This window comes from Urtica dioica, chromosome 9, assembly GCF_054948205.1.
Source record: "Urtica dioica subsp. dioica isolate 48M chromosome 9, U.dioica_male_clone48M_v1_H2, whole genome shotgun sequence".
In the NCBI taxonomy this organism is placed as follows: Eukaryota; Viridiplantae; Streptophyta; class Magnoliopsida; order Rosales; family Urticaceae; genus Urtica; species Urtica dioica.
The window spans coordinates 16,320,208-16,339,886 of record NC_142764.1 but is presented as its reverse complement, the minus strand read 5'-3'; the positions used below and the strand labels follow the sequence as shown (position 1 = coordinate 16,339,886).

Here is a 19,679-nt window from a genome sequence, read left to right as displayed (position 1 = left end):
CTTGTATGTTCTACATTGCAATTTTAAAGAAAAAAAAATTGAAAACAGAAAGCCTAAAATTATCAAGACTTGGTCATATTTGCATACAGGTTTTCTGATTAGAAATCAAAATAGAATGAGCTAGCTACATAAATGGAAATTGAGTAGGTTATATCTTATATTCAAAACCAAATATTAAAAATTACACGTTTAAACATTGCAATCAGACAAGTCATGAGGCGACAAAACCGACCTGGGATAGGTTAGAAAATTGTTTAAACTTTTAACACATTTTCGGCAACTAATCGATGAAAAATAGCGTCACTCGTTCGTAAATATTGAGTTGGGCAGCTGCTCTTTGCCTCCACATGAATTTGTCGGCAACAGTTTTTTCCGTTCATCTTCTCTTGATTAATTAGTTCACTACATATCTTCTTGCAAAATATTGAGGATTACCACTTTGTATCGATAAACTATTGATGAAATTAGTCTAAAAGCTACCCACATTTATTAAATAGTAGGTGTGAATTCAATACCCATCTTAAATTCAGTTACAGGAATGAGATAAATACAAATATGTACGTAAAATTCAAACTTCACCTAACACATGCATGAAAATAATGTCGTCGTACATGTAATTAATTAGTAAATGTGTGTAGGGGCAAGAACAAGAGTAAATTATTAGAGACTTTGACGAAGGTGGGGAAGCAATATTAAACGCCTCTATCACAGTAATTCTATCTCTATTTCCAATGAACTGATAAATTTATATTTATTCAACGTTGCTAGTCCAGTGATTAATTGCTGCATATCACAATTAACATTTTCTTGTAGTTAAATATATAATATTGTTTAAATAGTTTCTCACCTATGCCTTAAAAAAAAAATTAGTTTCTCACGTATGCCTTCCAAAAAAAAAAAATTAGTTACTCACATATTAATATGTCATTGTGTTGTTTATTGTTAATTTACTATTTTCATTTAGAAATTAATGTGCATCATATTACTACGTCATTTGTTATTGTTTCTTGTTACTTTACTCATTCCGGACGCATATTTACTTCTTACTGGTGTATATATATATATATACACATATACGTGTGTGGGGGCAAGAACAAGGGTAAATTATTAGAGACTTTGACGAAGGTGGGGAAGCAATAAACCCCTCTATTACATCCATATAGCTTTATTAATAACTCCACGTCCTTGTTTTGTTTCCACGTTAGAAGGATGATGAAAACATTATCCCTCATTATTGAATCGAAGATCATATTAGAGAAAAGAATGTAAATGCGCTTTTCTTTCTGATCGATCTTGTTATTAAAGATAATAATTCTAATTTAGACGATAGTAAAGGGCGTAGATCATCATACTCAATACATGATATATCTTCTTGCAAATTAGTGAGAAATACCACTTTTTGTTGATAAATTGTTGATGAAACTAGCTAGATTTACATATAACCAACTTAAATAGTAGGGTTCCTACCATTTAACCTTCACTTTCCACCACAAACTTCAGAGACGGGTACAATACCCTATTAATTAGTTTAAAACTCATATACCACATTCATAAAACACGCAATACCTATTACAGAGGCGGCTCAAGCTCGGTTACAAGAGTGAAGTAAATACAAAGATGAGCATACAATACAGACTTCACCTAAGACATGATGAAAATATTGTCGTCGTAGTAAACGTGTGTGTGAGAACAAGAGTAATATATTAGAGAGTTTTTCTAATAAAATTATCAGAGACGTTGATGAGGGTGGGTGAGCAATAAACGCCTCTATTACATCCATGTAGCTATACTGGTGAGTCCACATCCTATAAAGGCTAATACGTCCAAACAAGTGAGTCCACATCCTATACAAGCTAATACGTCCAAACAAGGTGAGTCCACCTCCTTTTTTGTTTAGACGTTAGAAGGCTTATTGATGAATCGAAAATAATATTAGGAAAAGAAAGGAAAATATTATATGTCTCTCATGTGTTTAATCGAAATATTGCGTTTATTCTCACAGTTTTTCAAAATATCATAAGTGTCGGTTACGATTTCTATTAATATCAATTATATATATTAAAATGCGTTTACATATCAAAATCATCCCTTTTTATTAAAAAAAATTTATTTTTTTCGAAATAAAAAATTAATATGTCCATTTTCAAAATAAGTGATCTTACCAAACGAGAAATGAAGAAAATATTGTAGAGAGAATCGTAACCGAATAGAGATAATTTTCTCTTACGGGTTTTCTGTTATTTCTCATTTTTATTACATTCTCCATGACATGTGTATAAATACATGTCATCACATGGCTCAACGTCCTAACTGTCTAACTGAATCCTCTAGTGACGTGGACTAGTTGACTTGTGTAAGAGCATTACTCAGCTTCTGTAGTAGAACGCGCCACGACTCCTTGCTTCCGTGAACTCTAATAAACCAGGCACAAGAAACTAGGCCGCCAGCGATACAGACGTAGTAGGCACTTGTTGAATGGCCATCGTCGACGTTGTTGGCCCGATCAGCATCAGTGAAGCTAGTTATGGGTAAGGCCTCAGACGGAGCACACATAAGGCCTTTGAGATATCGCAAGACTCGCTTGCACACATTCCAATGAATTTTCGTGGAGGCGGAGAGGAATTGGCTAAGTCTGTTGACGATGAATGAAATGTCCGCTCGTGTAATGGTGAGGTAATAGAGAGCACCTATTGTACTCCTATACATAAAGGGGTTGTCCATGGGCTTAGTAGAACTACCACATATTTAGTTTTTTATAAGGACATGCCATATGCAGAGCAAAACACCTCAACACCAAGAAATTAGTGAAGTTCACCAACTTACTTAATTAAAGCAAATTGAGCATTGAGATTAGTGGTGAGTCTTGTGATGACCTCAGGAACGTTACCAATTACGAGGATATCGTCAACATAGCTAAGCAAAACAATAAAGATGTTGCCTTTGGAGAAGATACAAAGCGAAGTATCAGCGTGTGAACCGGTGAAGCCTCAGCGAAGCAGAGCAAGGCGGAGACGATCAAACCACGCCCGTGGAACCTACTTGAGCCCATGTAATGCTTTGTGAGCTTTCACATGTTGTGTGGTTTGACGTTGATGACGAAGCCTTTCGATTGAAGCATGAATAAATCTTCAGTGAGCACACCACTCAAAAAGGCGTTGTTGACGTCGAGTCGGAAGACACTCCATTTTTTTAAGGTAGTAGGGGTTAGAACAACGCGGATTGTGCACGGATTTACCAGAGGACTTGACGTTTCAGAGAAATCCACACCGGGTGTTTTTGAAAATTCCTTTGTTATTAATTGTTCCTTAAACCTTTGAAGTGACCCATTGGCATTTGAATTTGACCTTAAAACCCCATTTATTGCCAATAACATGTTGCCTCCACTGTCACCATCCGCGGCTTCGGCGTCGTCAGAATCTGCATCAACACGAGGAGGCCTCTGACTCCAGTGAAGAATAGACTCATCTCTTGATGCTCTATTCAGAATAGGTTCTTGATATTAATTTCCACATTTAGATCCTCTGCAACGTTGTTAATATAAACTTGTGATACAATCCAATTTGATTTTTCTAGGTAAAAAATGTTGGGGCCATTTTAGTTAGTGTCGTGATTAATTGCTAATTTTGCTACTGTTTTGAAGTCATTGACATAAATAGGCTAACACAAGGCAAATGATGAGGTTATACCAATGTGGCTTTGCTTCTCTAACTTGAGATATGATATCAATATTCCTCATCTTTCCTAAGTAGTAGCTAAATTTGTAGATACTAAAATGGATGACGAGATGCAATGAAATTGATGTGAGTTATAGAAGTTAACTCATACCAATTCAGTCAAGAAAACATGAAATAGGGTAAAGAGATAGATAATTGTATTTCTCTTGTAAGTATTACACCAAGATGAGCTACGGGTGGTACTTAGAAGCTCCCCCTCTATGTTGAAGTCAGATTGCGGCTCAACATGATGTTCAACCAACAAGTTGTAGTACTCGTTGATGACAAGAGGAATGTTATGCACCATCTTTCCTCTTAGCATAACTTCTCCAAAGAAAGGACTTGTTGAGTTCCTAAAGTCCTTGGTGAGGTTTGCTATAACCTTTCTCACGAGCTAATCACTGTACTTGTTAAACCCATGCTTGTTGTACAAAATCTTTTCAGAGACACCCTCATTGACAACATTCTTCTCCGGACTTTTCTTTTGGGGACCAGCAATAGAGGATCCTGAGAAAATTTAGGGCAAAGTCGAGGATTACATGGTGAAAGAGACAGAATTTCTTACGGAGTAGGGAGAAATGCACTTACCAATTCTCTTCACAAAACTCAAGTGACTAGCCTTTAGATTGGCTTGATACCTGGTACAAACGCCTACAAAAAAATGCAATATTAGACCTGCTAGCAGTGAGATAAAAAGACTACCTATCATGCTTCCGTAAATGCTAGAGTCAACATATTTTCCATCTTCATCTTTTGAGAGCTTAGCATGAGTGGCAGCATCCGTTCTTTTGGGTTTGCCGTGTACCAAAACAAACTTCTTCACAATATTCTTGGCATGCTTGCTTTGAGAGAGAAAAATACTATCTTCCAATTATTTGATTTGAAACCTAAGAAGTAATTTAGCTCCCCAACCATGCACATCTCAAACTCAGACTGAATCTGTTGCACAAAATGTTTTACTGGTACCTGAGACATTCCTCCAAACACAATATCTTTTACATAGATCTGAGCAACCACCATATCAAAATTAGACTTCTTGATGAATAGATTCTTATCTGTAGCCCTCTAGAGTAACCGTTATGAGTAAAATATTTAGCAAGATGCTCATACCAAGCACGAGGAGCTTGTTTCAAGCCATATAGAGCCTTGTGCAATATGTACACTTGGTTAGGAAATTTAGGATCCACAAACCCTTTAGGCTGTTCAACATACACTTCCTCATTAATGAATCCGTTGAGGAAAGCACTTTGGTCATCCATTTGAAACACCTTGAACTTCAAATGACGAGAGATCCCAAAGAGGAGACAGATAGCTTCAAGCCTGGCCACATGAGCAAAAGTCTCCTTATTTTGGATTCCTTCAACTTGAGAATAACCCTGAGCAACCAAACTAGCCTTGTTGCGAGTAACATGGCCATGCTCATCAGATTTATTTTTAGATATCCATTTCGTACCTATGACATTTACAGACTTAGGTCTTGTAAAACCCCAAAATAATTATTACTTATTAGAGGTTCTTTTTATTATTTTTTCAAAATATATACACATTGGATAACTTGTACGTGTGATATAAATGCGTGAGACTTTATATATACACCAAACTGTAGTAGATATTTGTTTAGCTTAGCTATAATATATATTATACTTGCTATAATGACACACGTCAAAAATAAAAGGATTTCTCACATACATATTAAGATATAAATATATATATATGCGTGTATGTAAATAATATATATATACAGATGTATTAGATATAACGTAATAGATCTTTCTTTGAATGGTTCTTCCGAGTGTTTTGCGGCTGTTTTCGATTTGTTATTGCTGTAGAGTAGGACTAGGAATACCTAAGTTTTTATTTAGGGATTTCCTTATCCAAAAGCTTTATAAATACTTTTAAACCTCAGCGAGTTTTGCTTTTCTTTTCATGTTGTTTTCCTCTCAGCTTTCTCTCCCCATTCTTCTCTATCCATTTCCTTCCCAAAAATAAAAATAAAAACCCTAGCCACCAAAGAAAGAGATCATTCATAGTTTTGATTTAGTTCTAAGAGCGTTAAAGATTTATTTTCCACCCCGACTGTGAAAATTAGGTATGTAATTCGTGGTCTTCTCAAATTAACTTCTATATTGTTCGTGATTTTAATTTGAATGAACTTTTAGATAAAAAGGGCTTTTTCTGGTTCGGATTTAATCAAACACTGATTTTCATACGCTTACCTTGGCTTCAAAAATAATTATTTTTCATCGATACGTTTTGGAAAAGTTAGGTTTATGCTTCTTCTATCTGAATCTTTAATCGAAAAATATTTTTATGAAATACAGAATATTTTCTGATTATTTTCCGATCAGTGCGCGTACCAGTTTTACAGTTTTGATCAAATTTTAGAAATCGTTTTTCAGACGCTTAGTATGAATTGCCCGTTAGTTATTTTTATTCGAAAGTTTTTGCAATGGTTAGTAATATGTGTCGTTTTTCTAAATAAGTAATTTATTTTAAGTTTCAATCAAAAAGTTTTACGATATAAGAATTTTGGAAACGATGCGCAGATTGGTTTTTTTACAAGTTCTTTTTTTAGGCAAATTGTTGCATCTTATTTTATTTATAAGAAATAGTTAAAAATTTATTTTGGCCGTGATGCCTTTACAAAAAGTGCTCAAAATTATATTTTATACGTACTTGATTTTTTTACAAAAGTTTTTCCAGAGTTTTAGTTTTCCCCGAAACCCTAATAGCCAAGGGTGTTTTAGTAATTTCACGTCGGATCTCGTTTATGAAAATTTCCAGAAACTAAGTCATGTATTAAATCCTTTTCTTACCTGATAAGTAATAGTCAAGCTTTTCTGTTTAGGTTCCGAGTCATTAAGAGCATCTTTTTCCTTCGACGGTCTTCGATCGTAATTCCGATATCCAGGTGAGAATAATCTCACTGCAACACAGATTAGTTCAAAATAAATTTGATGAGTGTTTATTCATGATATGACTTGTTTATAGATTTATATGTTTGAGTGTGCGATTTGGTATTTGATTGCGTGACTAGTTGAAGTAGTTTGTGATTTATGTGTTGTATGTCATGTGGTGTTATGTTAAAGTATATTTGAGATATATGTTTTATTCTAGTCATGTTTTGGTATGAGAATATATATAAAAGTTTTTATGCTCGTTTCATATCAGTATGTAACGTAAGATTCAAAGTGAAAAGATAAAGTTAAGCAAGAGAGTCATACCGCCTCGAGCTACGGAGGTATTATGGAGAATTTCTCGGGCCGAGGCTCAAATGGGGAAATTTCTCGGGCCGAGGCCCTAATAAGTTAATTAGCTAGATAGAGCGAAGTGTGGGCTTTGCAACCCCATATCTCCGTCTCTAAAGTGATCACTGAAATAGGTACGACTACCCTAGGGGCACCCCGAGCTAAAAGTTGATAGAATCAAGAAAAGAAAGATCAAGTTACCGAGTAGTTTAAAATACTAATAACCGGTTCATGCATTGCATTACTCTTTTTTTTGTGAGCTTTATATTATTCTCGCTGAGCATAAGCTCATCTCTTCGAAAAAAAATATACGTATGTGTTGTAGGTAAACAACTTGCAAGGAACTGAGCAGGGCGGACAAGCGGCGTCGAAAGCGAGAGGGTTGGGTCATGGTTTCCATTCACAAAATAAGTCTTCCGCTACAAGTTATTAAGAAATAAAGTTTAAAGTTTTGTTTTCGTTATTAAGAATACGTCTTCCACTACAAGTCTTTTAGAAATAATTTCTTTAAAGTTTTTATTTTCAATTATTTCAAAGTTATGAAGTTTCAAAGAGTTTTCTAATTTGGTTGAGATTTAGTATATGGATTATGTTTTAGTATTATTGCCGCTATGTTTGGTTTAAAATTGGTTTTGGTTTTGGTTAAGTATTTTTCTAATTAATTTTTTTTAAATGCAATCTAAATTTTTCTTAACGTTTTGTTTCTTTTTAAGATCTTCAAAATTTTAGTTCGCCTTGATTGGATTAGTTAAAAAAAAAAATTCCTCCAAGTTTTCTAAAGAATTTTCTAAAATTTAAAAAGTAAGATAAGTAAGACGGTCCGAAAAGTCGGGTCGTCACAGTTGGTATCAGAGCCACGAACCTACGACCCCCTTCGCTATCGATCGTACGGCTTCCCCCTACTCAAGTAAGTTAGTACTTTTTTTTTGTTTATATCTTAGCCGTATTTTTTTTTACTTAGATGGAAAACATTCAAGGTGCTCGTGGACAAGGTAGAGGTAGGCCAATCGGCCGATGTAGAGGAAGAGGCAAAGTTGCCGCTGATGTCCCAGTGCAAAATGCTCATCATGCCACTCCGTTTCCCGCACAATAAGGAGCAGCTGAGAATCCCAACGGTCCAGCCCCCGGACCTCAGCCAGCGGCCCAACCAGATCTTTCGGTGCTCGTTCCTGCATCGCTACAACGTATCGAAGCTCAAGAAGCGGAGATACAAGAGTTGAGGAACCACATCCCCCAAGTGAATGGAAATGTGGGAGAGGATCAACAAGCACCACTAGCACTGTGAAATCCAAAAAAAAAAAAAAAATCATCATTAAAGATTTAATTTTGGTGATGTGGTTTTTTTTTCTTTTTAGTTATATCTTTACGTGCTAGTATGCATTATTTATTCAGTATGGTATAATCCATTTTATTATTTAAGATATTGTTTCCAAAATATAGTAAAAACGTCTTAAATATATATGTATACACGTTGAAGAGTTTTCTAGGGAATGTATAAATTATACATACATATAAGTATATCTACATACATACATATATATATATATATATATATATATATATATATATATATATATATTGTACTCTCAGAATGTTTTGAAAAAAAAGAAATAAATATATGATATTCTTTTGAGTTAAGACAAAAGCTCTTTATATGTGTTGACTCAAATACACATAAAGAAAGAGATCTGTAATCAAATCTCAATAAAAATAGTGGTAATGTGAATTATACAAATTTATAGCAATATGACGTTAGTGTATACGGATTTATATATAAGTATATGTGTGTCCGGATATATTCATTAAGTATATATACGTAGCAACGTTTACTTTTAAAAGAATTAAAGTGGGGAGTTAATGGCATTAACTTTTAGCTTTTGTGAAAGGTTAATAATTATTAATTTGGAAATGCTACTCTCATATTGGACGTGCATAATATCATTTTCTCTCAGTTCCATACCTCTCCCAAACTCCATTTTCCTTCTTCTCTGCGCAAAACAAAAGAAGCTTAGACCATAGCCTCTTTAAAAAAAAAATTCCTATCAAACGTTGGGATCTATAAAACATTATGAAGCTTTTCTTTCAACTCTTTCGCAGGTATTTTTCTTTCTCTATGTAGCGTGTCTTTTCATCAGTTTTTTTTTTTTATTACTTTAATTATTCTTCGTATGAGCAATAATCATTAATTTATTTTTCTGATTTGCAAGACTTTATAGGAAATTGAAATCGTATGATTTTCAATTAGCTACGAAAGTATTTTTGATCTGATATTTTTTATTCCCGAATATTAACATGTTTTTGAAACGTGTATAAAAATTCAAGATTTTTAGATAAATAACTTTTATTTTAAAAATAATTTACGATCAGCATCTAGACAAAAGATCCTGTTTAAATCAGCGTAGCTATGGAATTTTTTTAAAATAGCTACAGAAAGGATTTTGGATTGAAATTTTTATACAACGTATATTTATGTGTCTTGTTTGTAGGATAAAAGTTTGATGAATTTTTAGACCAAAATGTTTATGCGTATGAGTGTTATTTTGATACATGTGCAAATCTGTCCCAATTTTTAATAAAACTAGTATTTCCTCTTTATGTCTTTTTATTTGTTTTTGATGATTTAAGATCGATTTTGGTCATGTCACTTGAGAAGAAAACGTTCACGATATTTTTTTTTCTAGGTTATGTAATTTTCGCAGATTTTATCTCAACGATTTTATTTTCCCGAGATTTCATGGCTATGGGTTTTTTTTTTAGTAATTTTACTTAGCGACGAGTTCTGAATTTTTTTCCGTAAACCTTTTCCCGTCCATAATAGTATTTTTAGTGGGTATTAAGTGATATCCTAATTATTAATCTTTCCTATTAGGTTTTGAACCGAGTAGAGCATTTAAGTGGTTCACAATCAAAGATCGTAATTTCAATCCCCAGGTGAGAACAATCTCACTACAGCACATATTAGTTTTAAATAAAATTATGATGAGTTTTGTGATCCATGACGTGGTTGTTTGATAGTATTATGTGGTTTTGTTAATAGTTATAAGCCACGTGATACATGTTATGATATGCTTAAGTACGATGATATGATTTATGAGTTGTTATATATTATGCGATGATTACATGTCTACGTTTATGAATTTTAGCTTATGATATGTCATGTTATGATAAATGATGATGATGGAGTAATAATGACATGTTTTTAAATTTATATGACATTATGTATGTTGATGTTTGCACATGTCTTTATGCTAAGTAAATTTATGTATGATGTATGAGAAGCTAGTTAACGTTTTCTTGTTGACCTATGTTTTGTTTCATATGCATTGGTAAGCTATGTCATGTTATTTTTTTTTTAATTTAAAATCATGTCACGTCTGATGTTATGTATGATGATTATCTATATTACATGTCATATTTGCATGTCACCTAAATAATAAAGTGAAAAGATAAGTAAGAGAGTCGTACCGCCTCGAGTTACGGAGGTCTACAATGAGAATTTCCCGAGCCGACTTACGGGCCCAAATGGGGAAATTTCTCATATGTTATAAGTTCATAAGATGGAGCAAAGTATGGGACCTTGCAACCCCATATCTTTGTTTCCAAAGTGTACACTGAAATTGGTACGACTACTCTAGGGGAGCCCCGAATAAAATATGATAAGATTTATGTTAAGAAAGACCATTTCACCATTAGAATGAAAATATTAATAACCGGTTCATGCATTGCATCACTCATCTTGTTTTGTGAGTTTTATATTGTTCTCGTTGAGCGATAGCTCATTTCCACGAAAATTTTACGTATGTGCTGTAGGTAAACAACTTACTGCTAAGTGATGAGTATGGACCAGCGGCATCGATAGCAAAAGGGTCGGGTTATGGTTGCAACTACGTAAGAAAGACTTCCGCTAAGCATAAGATAAATTAGATTTAATATAATTTCTAAAATAAAGTTTTAATATAGATTAAGTAATATGTTATAGTTTTGTATCATTTTATCCCTAGCGATTAACAAATTTATTATAATTTATTTTCTATTAAGTTGGTATTAAAATACTAGTTTTCAAGTAAAGGTTAAAATATTTTCAAGTCAAAGATTTACCATGATCAAAGCTTAAAGTTTAGTTTTTATTAATTTATTTGTTATACTTTTGACCAAGTTATTTTGATAAGGACTAGTGTGATTTTATTGCTTTATGGTATTTGAGAATATATGTATTCGAAAAAAAAAATTATAATCCGCGAATTTCCATATTACGATTTTGTAAGAGTATTATATGATAGAAAAAAAAAATCTCATATTTTTTTATACATAATTTTGGATAAGTAAAAGAAGTAAGTAAAGTAAGACGGTCCGAAAAGTCGGGTCGTCACAAGCACCTCCTCAAGGCGTATCTCAGATGGGCCAAGTTGTTGTGGCTGATTATCTTTTCGAAAGGTTCAGGAGGATGAAAGCTCCAGATTTTGAAGGATCGACTGATCCTTTAGTGGCTGACGAGTAGATGTCAGAGATGAAGAAGATCTTCAACTTCATGAATATCTCAGAACTTGAGAAGGTCATATGCGTGTCTTTTGTTCTGAAGAAGGATGCACGATACTGGTGGGAGACAGTAGCAGCTAGAAGAGACACACGCGCTATGTCTTGGGACGACTTCATCGAGGAGTTCAACAGTAAGTATTTTAACATGCGCGCGATGAACACTCAACAAAAGGAGTTTACGGAGTTAAAGCAATGCACGATGACTGTGACTGAAGCTGTGAGAAAATTCAACCAGCTGGCAAGATTATGCCCTCACCTGGTTCCGACCGAGTCAGAAAGAGTTCGAAGGATAATGGGAATGTTTCGACCGGAACTGGCTCTAGCTATCGACAGTGGAAGTCATCCACCATCCACTGTTGCAGACTGTCTCGAACGTGCAATGCGTGCTGAATACCATTTGGTTCAAGTGAAAGAGGAGCGATACCAGTACACCAAGGCGCGGAAGGAAGAGAAGACTCAAAGTAGAGGAATAGACAACAATAAGAAGTTCGAGCAGCCTCCATTCAACAACCAAGTCGACAAGGCACAATATCTCGAGAATGAAAACGGGAAGAAGAGGAGCCATCCTAAAAATAATGGTAATGCAAATTACAAAGTCAAGATGGAAAATATGTCATTTCCGAAGTGCAACATATGTGGGAGGATGCACCCAGGAGAATGTAAGATTGGCAGTATACTGTGTTACAAGTGCAGTCAGCCAAGACACTTCCTTAAAGATTGTCCGAATCAGAACTTTGAGCAAAACAATCCTAATGGGCGACTCAACTTCTTTCAAGCTGAAATTGAAGGGCCACAGATTTTTCAGGGCCGACTAGAAGCACCACCTACAACTCAGACACCACCGCCTCCTCAAGATCACATTTACGCCTGCACTAATAGCGTTGTCCTAGCAAACATCTCGAATGTAGTAGCAGGTCATATTACTTAGTCTGTTATGACGCATTTGTATTGTCTGAATAGTTTTCTGCACTACCTTACCGTCTAGTGATGTTTTATTATCATAGTATTGTTAAAAAAAACAAATACCGATAATAATTAGTGGTTAGGAATTTAGGATTTTTTTTATTTATTTATTTTATTGCTTGGAGTTGAAATATTTTGATGCTATCTTGAGAATGGGAAGAAGGCATGAATTCGCAATATCCCGATCTTTTTAGAGTGACTTACTATGTTCAAGTAAGACATTTTATGTTTCTTCTCGACTGTTTGTTAATTTTCGGGACGAAAATTCCAATAAATAGGGGAGATTGTAAAACCCCAAAATAATTATTACTTATTAGAGGTTCTTTTTATTATTTTTTTCAAAATATTAAGAGATATATATATATATATATATATATTATAGACCATAAATTATCGTAAGATTATTAGTCTTGTTTTAAAATAAATGTGTATATATATATATATGTGTGTACGTTATGTAAATAGATATATGTATAAGTAAATATATATATATATATATATATATATATATATATTTATATATATACTCATTGGATAACTTGTACGTGTGATATAAATGCGTGAGACTTTATATATACACCAAACTGTAGTAGATATTTGTTTAACTTAGCTATAATATATATTATACTTGCTATAATGACACACGTCAAAAATAAAAGGATTTCTCACATACATATTAAGATATAAATATATATATATATATATATATATATATATATATGCGTGTATGTAAATAGTATATATATACAGATATATTAGATATAACGTAATAGATCTTTCTTTGAATGGTTCTTCCGAGTGTTTTGCGGCTGTTTTCGATTTGTTATTGCTGTAGAGTAGGACTAGGAATACCTAAGTTTTTATTTAGGGATTTCCTTATCCAAAAGCTTTATAAATACTTTTAAACCTCAGCAAGTTTTGCTTTTCTTTTCACGTTGTTTTCCACTCAGCTTTCTCTCCCCATTCTTCTCTATCCCTTTCCTTCCCAAAACTAAAAATAAAAACCCTAGCCACCAAAGAAAGAGATCATTCATAGTTTTGATTTAGTTCTAAGAGCGTTAAAGATTTATTTTCCACCCCGACTGTGAAAATTAGGTATGTAATTCGTGGTCTTCTCAAATTAACTTCTATATTGTTCGTGATTTTAATTTGAATGAACTTTTAGATAAAAAGGGCTTTTTCTGGTTCGGATTTAATCAAACACTGATTTTCATACGCTTACCTTGGCTTCAAAAATAATTATTTTTCATCGATACGTTTTGGAAAAGTTAGGTTTATGCTTCTTCTATCTGAATCTTTAATCGAAAAATATTTTTATGAAATACAGAATATTTTCTGATTATTTTCCGATCAGTGCGCGTACCAGTTTTACAGTTTTGATCAAATTTTAGAAATCGTTTTTCAGACGCTTAGTATGAATTGCCCGTTAGTTATTTTTATTCGAAAGTTTTTGCAATGGTTAGTAATATGTGTCGTTTTTCTAAATAAGTAATTTATTTTAAGTTTCAATCAAAAAGTTTTACGATATAAGAATTTTGGAAACGATGCGCAGATTGGTTTTTTTACAAGTTCTTTTTTTAGGCAAATTGTTGCATCTTATTTTATTTATAAGAAATAGTTAAAAATTTATTTTGGCCGTGATGCCTTTACAAAAAGTGCTCAAAATTATATTTTATACGTACTTGATTTTTTTACAAAAGTTTTTCCAGAGTTTTAGTTTTCCCCGAAACCCTAATAGCCAAGGGTGTTTTAGTAATTTCACGTCGGATCTCGTTTATGAAAATTTCCAGAAACTAAGTCATGTATTAAATCCTTTTCTTACCTGATAAGTAATAGTCAAGCTTTTCTGTTTAGGTTCCGAGTCATTAAGAGCATCTTTTTCCTTCGACGGTCTTCGATCGTAATTCCGATATCCAGGTGAGAATAATCTCACTGCAACACAGATTAGTTCAAAATAAAGTTAGGTTTATGCTTCTTCTATCTGAATCTTTAATCGAAAAATATTTTTATGAAATACAGAATATTTTCTGATTATTTTCCGATCAGTGCGCGTACCAGTTTTACAGTTTTGATCAAATTTTAGAAATCGTTTTTCAGACGCTTAGTATGAATTGCCCGTTAGTTATTTTTATTCGAAAGTTTTTGCAATGGTTAGTAATATGTGTCGTTTTTCTAAATAAGTAATTTATTTTAAGTTTCAATCAAAAAGTTTTACGATATAAGAATTTTGGAAACGATGCGCAGATTGGTTTTTTTACAAGTTCTTTTTTTAGGCAAATTGTTGCATCTTATTTTATTTATAAGAAATAGTTAAAAATTTATTTTGGCCGTGATGCCTTTACAAAAAGTGCTCAAAATTATATTTTATACGTACTTGATTTTTTTACAAAAGTTTTTCCAGAGTTTTAGTTTTCCCCGAAACCCTAATAGCCAAGGGTGTTTTAGTAATTTCACGTCGGATCTCGTTTATGAAAATTTCCAGAAACTAAGTCATGTATTAAATCCTTTTCTTACCTGATAAGTAATAGTCAAGCTTTTCTGTTTAGGTTCCGAGTCATTAAGAGCATCTTTTTCCTTCGACGGTCTTCGATCGTAATTCCGATATCCAGGTGAGAATAATCTCACTGCAACACAGATTAGTTCAAAATAAATTTGATGAGTGTTTATTCATGATATGACTTGTTTATAGATTTATATGTTTGAGTGTGCGATTTGGTATTTGATTGCGTGACTAGTTGAAGTAGTTTGTGATTTATGTGTTGTATGTCATGTGGTGTTATGTTAAAGTATATTTGAGATATATGTTTTATTCTAGTCATGTTTTGGTATGAGAATATATATAAAAGTTTTTATGCTCGTTTCATATCAGTATGTAACGTAAGATTCAAAGTGAAAAGATAAAGTTAAGCAAGAGAGTCATACCGCCTCGAGCTACGGAGGTATTATGGAGAATTTCTCGGGCCGAGGCTCAAATGGGGAAATTTCTCGGGCCGAGGCCCTAATAAGTTAATTAGCTAGATAGAGCGAAGTGTGGGCTTTGCAACCCCATATCTCCGTCTCTAAAGTGATCACTGAAATAGGTACGACTACCCTAGGGGCACCCCGAGCTAAAAGTTGATAGAATCAAGAAAAGAAAGATCAAGTTACCGAGTAGTTTAAAATACTAATAACCGGTTCATGCATTGCATTACTCTTTTTTTTGTGAGCTTTATATTATTCTCGCTGAGCATAAGCTCATCTCTTCGAAAAAAAATATACGTATGTGTTGTAGGTAAACAACTTGCAAGGAACTGAGCAGGGCGGACAAGCGGCGTCGAAAGCGAGAGGGTTGGGTCATGGTTTCCATTCACAAAATAAGTCTTCCGCTACAAGTTATTAAGAAATAAAGTTTAAAGTTTTGTTTTCGTTATTAAGAATACGTCTTCCACTACAAGTCTTTTAGAAATAATTTCTTTAAAGTTTTTATTTTCAATTATTTCAAAGTTATGAAGTTTCAAAGAGTTTTCTAATTTGGTTGAGATTTAGTATATGGATTATGTTTTAGTATTATTGCCGCTATGTTTGGTTTAAAATTGGTTTTGGTTTTGGTTAAGTATTTTTCTAATTAATTTTTTTTAAATGCAATCTAAATTTTTCTTAACGTTTTGTTTCTTTTTAAGATCTTCAAAATTTTAGTTCGCCTTGATTGGATTAGTTAAAAAAAAAAATTCCTCCAAGTTTTCTAAAGAATTTTCTAAAATTTAAAAAGTAAGATAAGTAAGACGGTCCGAAAAGTCGGGTCGTCACAGTTGGTATCAGAGCCACGAACCTACGACCCCCTTCGCTATCGATCGTACGGCTTCCCCCTACTCAAGTAAGTTAGTACTTTTTTTTTGTTTATATCTTAGCCGTATTTTTTTTTACTTAGATGGAAAACATTCAAGGTGCTCGTGGACAAGGTAGAGGTAGGCCAATCGGCCGATGTAGAGGAAGAGGCAAAGTTGCCGCTGATGTCCCAGTGCAAAATGCTCATCATGCCACTCCGTTTCCCGCACAATAAGGAGCAGCTGAGAATCCCAACGGTCCAGCCCCCGGACCTCAGCCAGCGGCCCAACCAGATCTTTCGGTGCTCGTTCCTGCATCGCTACAACGTATCGAAGCTCAAGAAGCGGAGATACAAGAGTTGAGGAACCACATCCCCCAAGTGAATGGAAATGTGGGAGAGGATCAACAAGCACCACTAGCACCTCCTCAAGGCGTATCTCAGATGGGCCAAGTTGTTGTGGCTGATTATCTTTTCGAAAGGTTCAGGAGGATGAAAGCTCCAGATTTTGAAGGATCGACTGATCCTTTAGTGGCTGACGAGTAGATGTCAGAGATGAAGAAGATCTTCAACTTCATGAATATCTCAGAACTTGAGAAGGTCATATGCGTGTCTTTTGTTCTGAAGAAGGATGCACGATACTGGTGGGAGACAGTAGCAGCTAGAAGAGACACACGCGCTATGTCTTGGGACGACTTCATCGAGGAGTTCAACAGTAAGTATTTTAACATGCGCGCGATGAACACTCAACAAAAGGAGTTTACGGAGTTAAAGCAATGCACGATGACTGTGACTGAAGCTGTGAGAAAATTCAACCAGCTGGCAAGATTATGCCCTCACCTGGTTCCGACCGAGTCAGAAAGAGTTCGAAGGATAATGGGAATGTTTCGACCGGAACTGGCTCTAGCTATCGACAGTGGAAGTCATCCACCATCCACTGTTGCAGACTGTCTCGAACGTGCAATGCGTGCTGAATACCATTTGGTTCAAGTGAAAGAGGAGCGATACCAGTACACCAAGGCGCGGAAGGAAGAGAAGACTCAAAGTAGAGGAATAGACAACAATAAGAAGTTCGAGCAGCCTCCATTCAACAACCAAGTCGACAAGGCACAATATCTCGAGAATGAAAACGGGAAGAAGAGGAGCCATCCTAAAAATAATGGTAATGCAAATTACAAAGTCAAGATGGAAAATATGTCATTTCCGAAGTGCAACATATGTGGGAGGATGCACCCAGGAGAATGTAAGATTGGCAGTATACTGTGTTACAAGTGCAGTCAGCCAAGACACTTCCTTAAAGATTGTCCGAATCAGAACTTTGAGCAAAACAATCCTAATGGGCGACTCAACTTCTTTCAAGCTGAAATTGAAGGGCCACAGATTTTTCAGGGCCGACTAGAAGCACCACCTACAACTCAGACACCACCGCCTCCTCAAGATCACATTTACGCCTGCACTAATAGCGTTGTCCTAGCAAACATCTCGAATGTAGTAGCAGGTCATATTACTTAGTCTGTTATGACGCATTTGTATTGTCTGAATAGTTTTCTGCACTACCTTACCGTCTAGTGATGTTTTATTATCATAGTATTGTTAAAAAAAACAAATACCGATAATAATTAGTGGTTAGGAATTTAGGATTTTTTTTATTTATTTATTTTATTGCTTGGAGTTGAAATATTTTGATGCTATCTTGAGAATGGGAAGAAGGCATGAATTCGCAATATCCCGATCTTTTTAGAGTGACTTACTATGTTCAAGTAAGACATTTTATGTTTCTTCTCGACTGTTTGTTAATTTTCGGGACGAAAATTCCAATAAATAGGGGAGATTGTAAAACCCCAAAATAATTATTACTTATTAGAGGTTCTTTTTATTATTTTTTTCAAAATATTAAGAGATATATATATATATATATATATATATTATAGACCATAAATTATCGTAAGATTATTAGTCTTGTTTTAAAATAAATGTGTATATATATATATATATGTGTGTACGTTATGTAAATAGATATATGTATAAGTAAATATATATATATATATATATATATATATATTTATATATATACTCATTGGATAACTTGTACGTGTGATATAAATGCGTGAGACTTTATATATACACCAAACTGTAGTAGATATTTGTTTAACTTAGCTATAATATATATTATACTTGCTATAATGACACACGTCAAAAATAAAAGGATTTCTCACATACATATTAAGATATAAATATATATATATATATATATATATATATATATATATATATATGCGTGTATGTAAATAGTATATATATACAGATATATTAGATATAACGTAATAGATCTTTCTTTGAATGGTTCTTCCGAGTGTTTTGCGGCTGTTTTCGATTTGTTATTGCTGTAGAGTAGGACTAGGAATACCTAAGTTTTTATTTAGGGATTTCCTTATCCAAAAGCTTTATAAATACTTTTAAACCTCAGCAAGTTTTGCTTTTCTTTTCACGTTGTTTTCCACTCAGCTTTCTCTCCCCATTCTTCTCTATCCCTTTCCTTCCCAAAACTAAAAATAAAAACCCTAGCCACCAAAGAAAGAGATCATTCATAGTTTTGATTTAGTTCTAAGAGCGTTAAAGATTTATTTTCCACCCCGACTGTGAAAATTAGGTATGTAATTCGTGGTCTTCTCAAATTAACTTCTATATTGTTCGTGATTTTAATTTGAATGAACTTTTAGATAAAAAGGGCTTTTTCTGGTTCGGATTTAATCAAACACTGATTTTCATACGCTTACCTTGGCTTCAAAAATAATTATTTTTCATCGATACGTTTTGGAAAAGTTAGGTTTATGCTTCTTCTATCTGAATCTTTAATCGAAAAATATTTTTATGAAATACAGAATATTTTCTGATTATTTTCCGATCAGTGCGCGTACCAGTTTTACAGTTTTGATCAAATTTTAGAAATCGTTTTTCAGACGCTTAGTATGAATTGCCCGTTAATTATTTTTATTCGAAAGTTTTTGCAATGGTTAGTAATATGTGTCGTTTTTCTAAATAAGTAATTTATTTTAAGTTTCAATCAAAAAGTTTTACGATATAAGAATTTTGGAAACGATGCGCAGATTGGTTTTTTTACAAGTTCTTTTTTTAGGCAAATTGTTGCATCTTATTTTATTTATAAGAAATAGTTAAAAATTTATTTTGGCCGTGATGCCTTTACAAAAAGTGCTCAAAATTATATTTTATACGTACTTGATTTTTTTACAAAAGTTTTTCCAGAGTTTTAGTTTTCCCCGAAACCCTAATAGCCAAGGGTATTTTAGTAATTTCACGTCGGATCTCGTTTCTGAAAATTTCCAGAAACTAAGTCATGTATTAAATCCTTTTCTTACCTGATAAGTAATAGTCAACCTTTTCCGTTTAGGTTCCGAG

At 33.7% G+C, this 19,679-nt stretch overlaps 1 protein-coding gene and 1 long non-coding RNA gene across 2 annotated transcripts; one reads left to right on the top strand and one right to left on the bottom strand.

The window, feature by feature from the left end:
- Window positions 1-2,340: 2,340 nt before the first annotated feature.
- Window positions 2,341-2,721, bottom strand: LOC149385322 (secreted RxLR effector protein 161-like). Its single transcript, XM_089626298.1, has one exon. It carries the CDS (start codon window positions 2,719-2,721, stop codon window positions 2,341-2,343), a length of 381 nt encoding a protein of 126 aa, XP_089482424.1.
- A 6,216-nt stretch (window positions 2,722-8,937) lies between these two features.
- On the top strand, window positions 8,938-10,921 carry LOC149385321 (uncharacterized). Its single transcript, XR_016301188.1, has 3 exons — window positions 8,938-9,058; window positions 9,831-9,892; window positions 10,772-10,921. It is a non-coding gene; the product is annotated as an uncharacterized LOC149385321 (long non-coding RNA).
- Window positions 10,922-19,679: the final 8,758 nt, after the last annotated feature.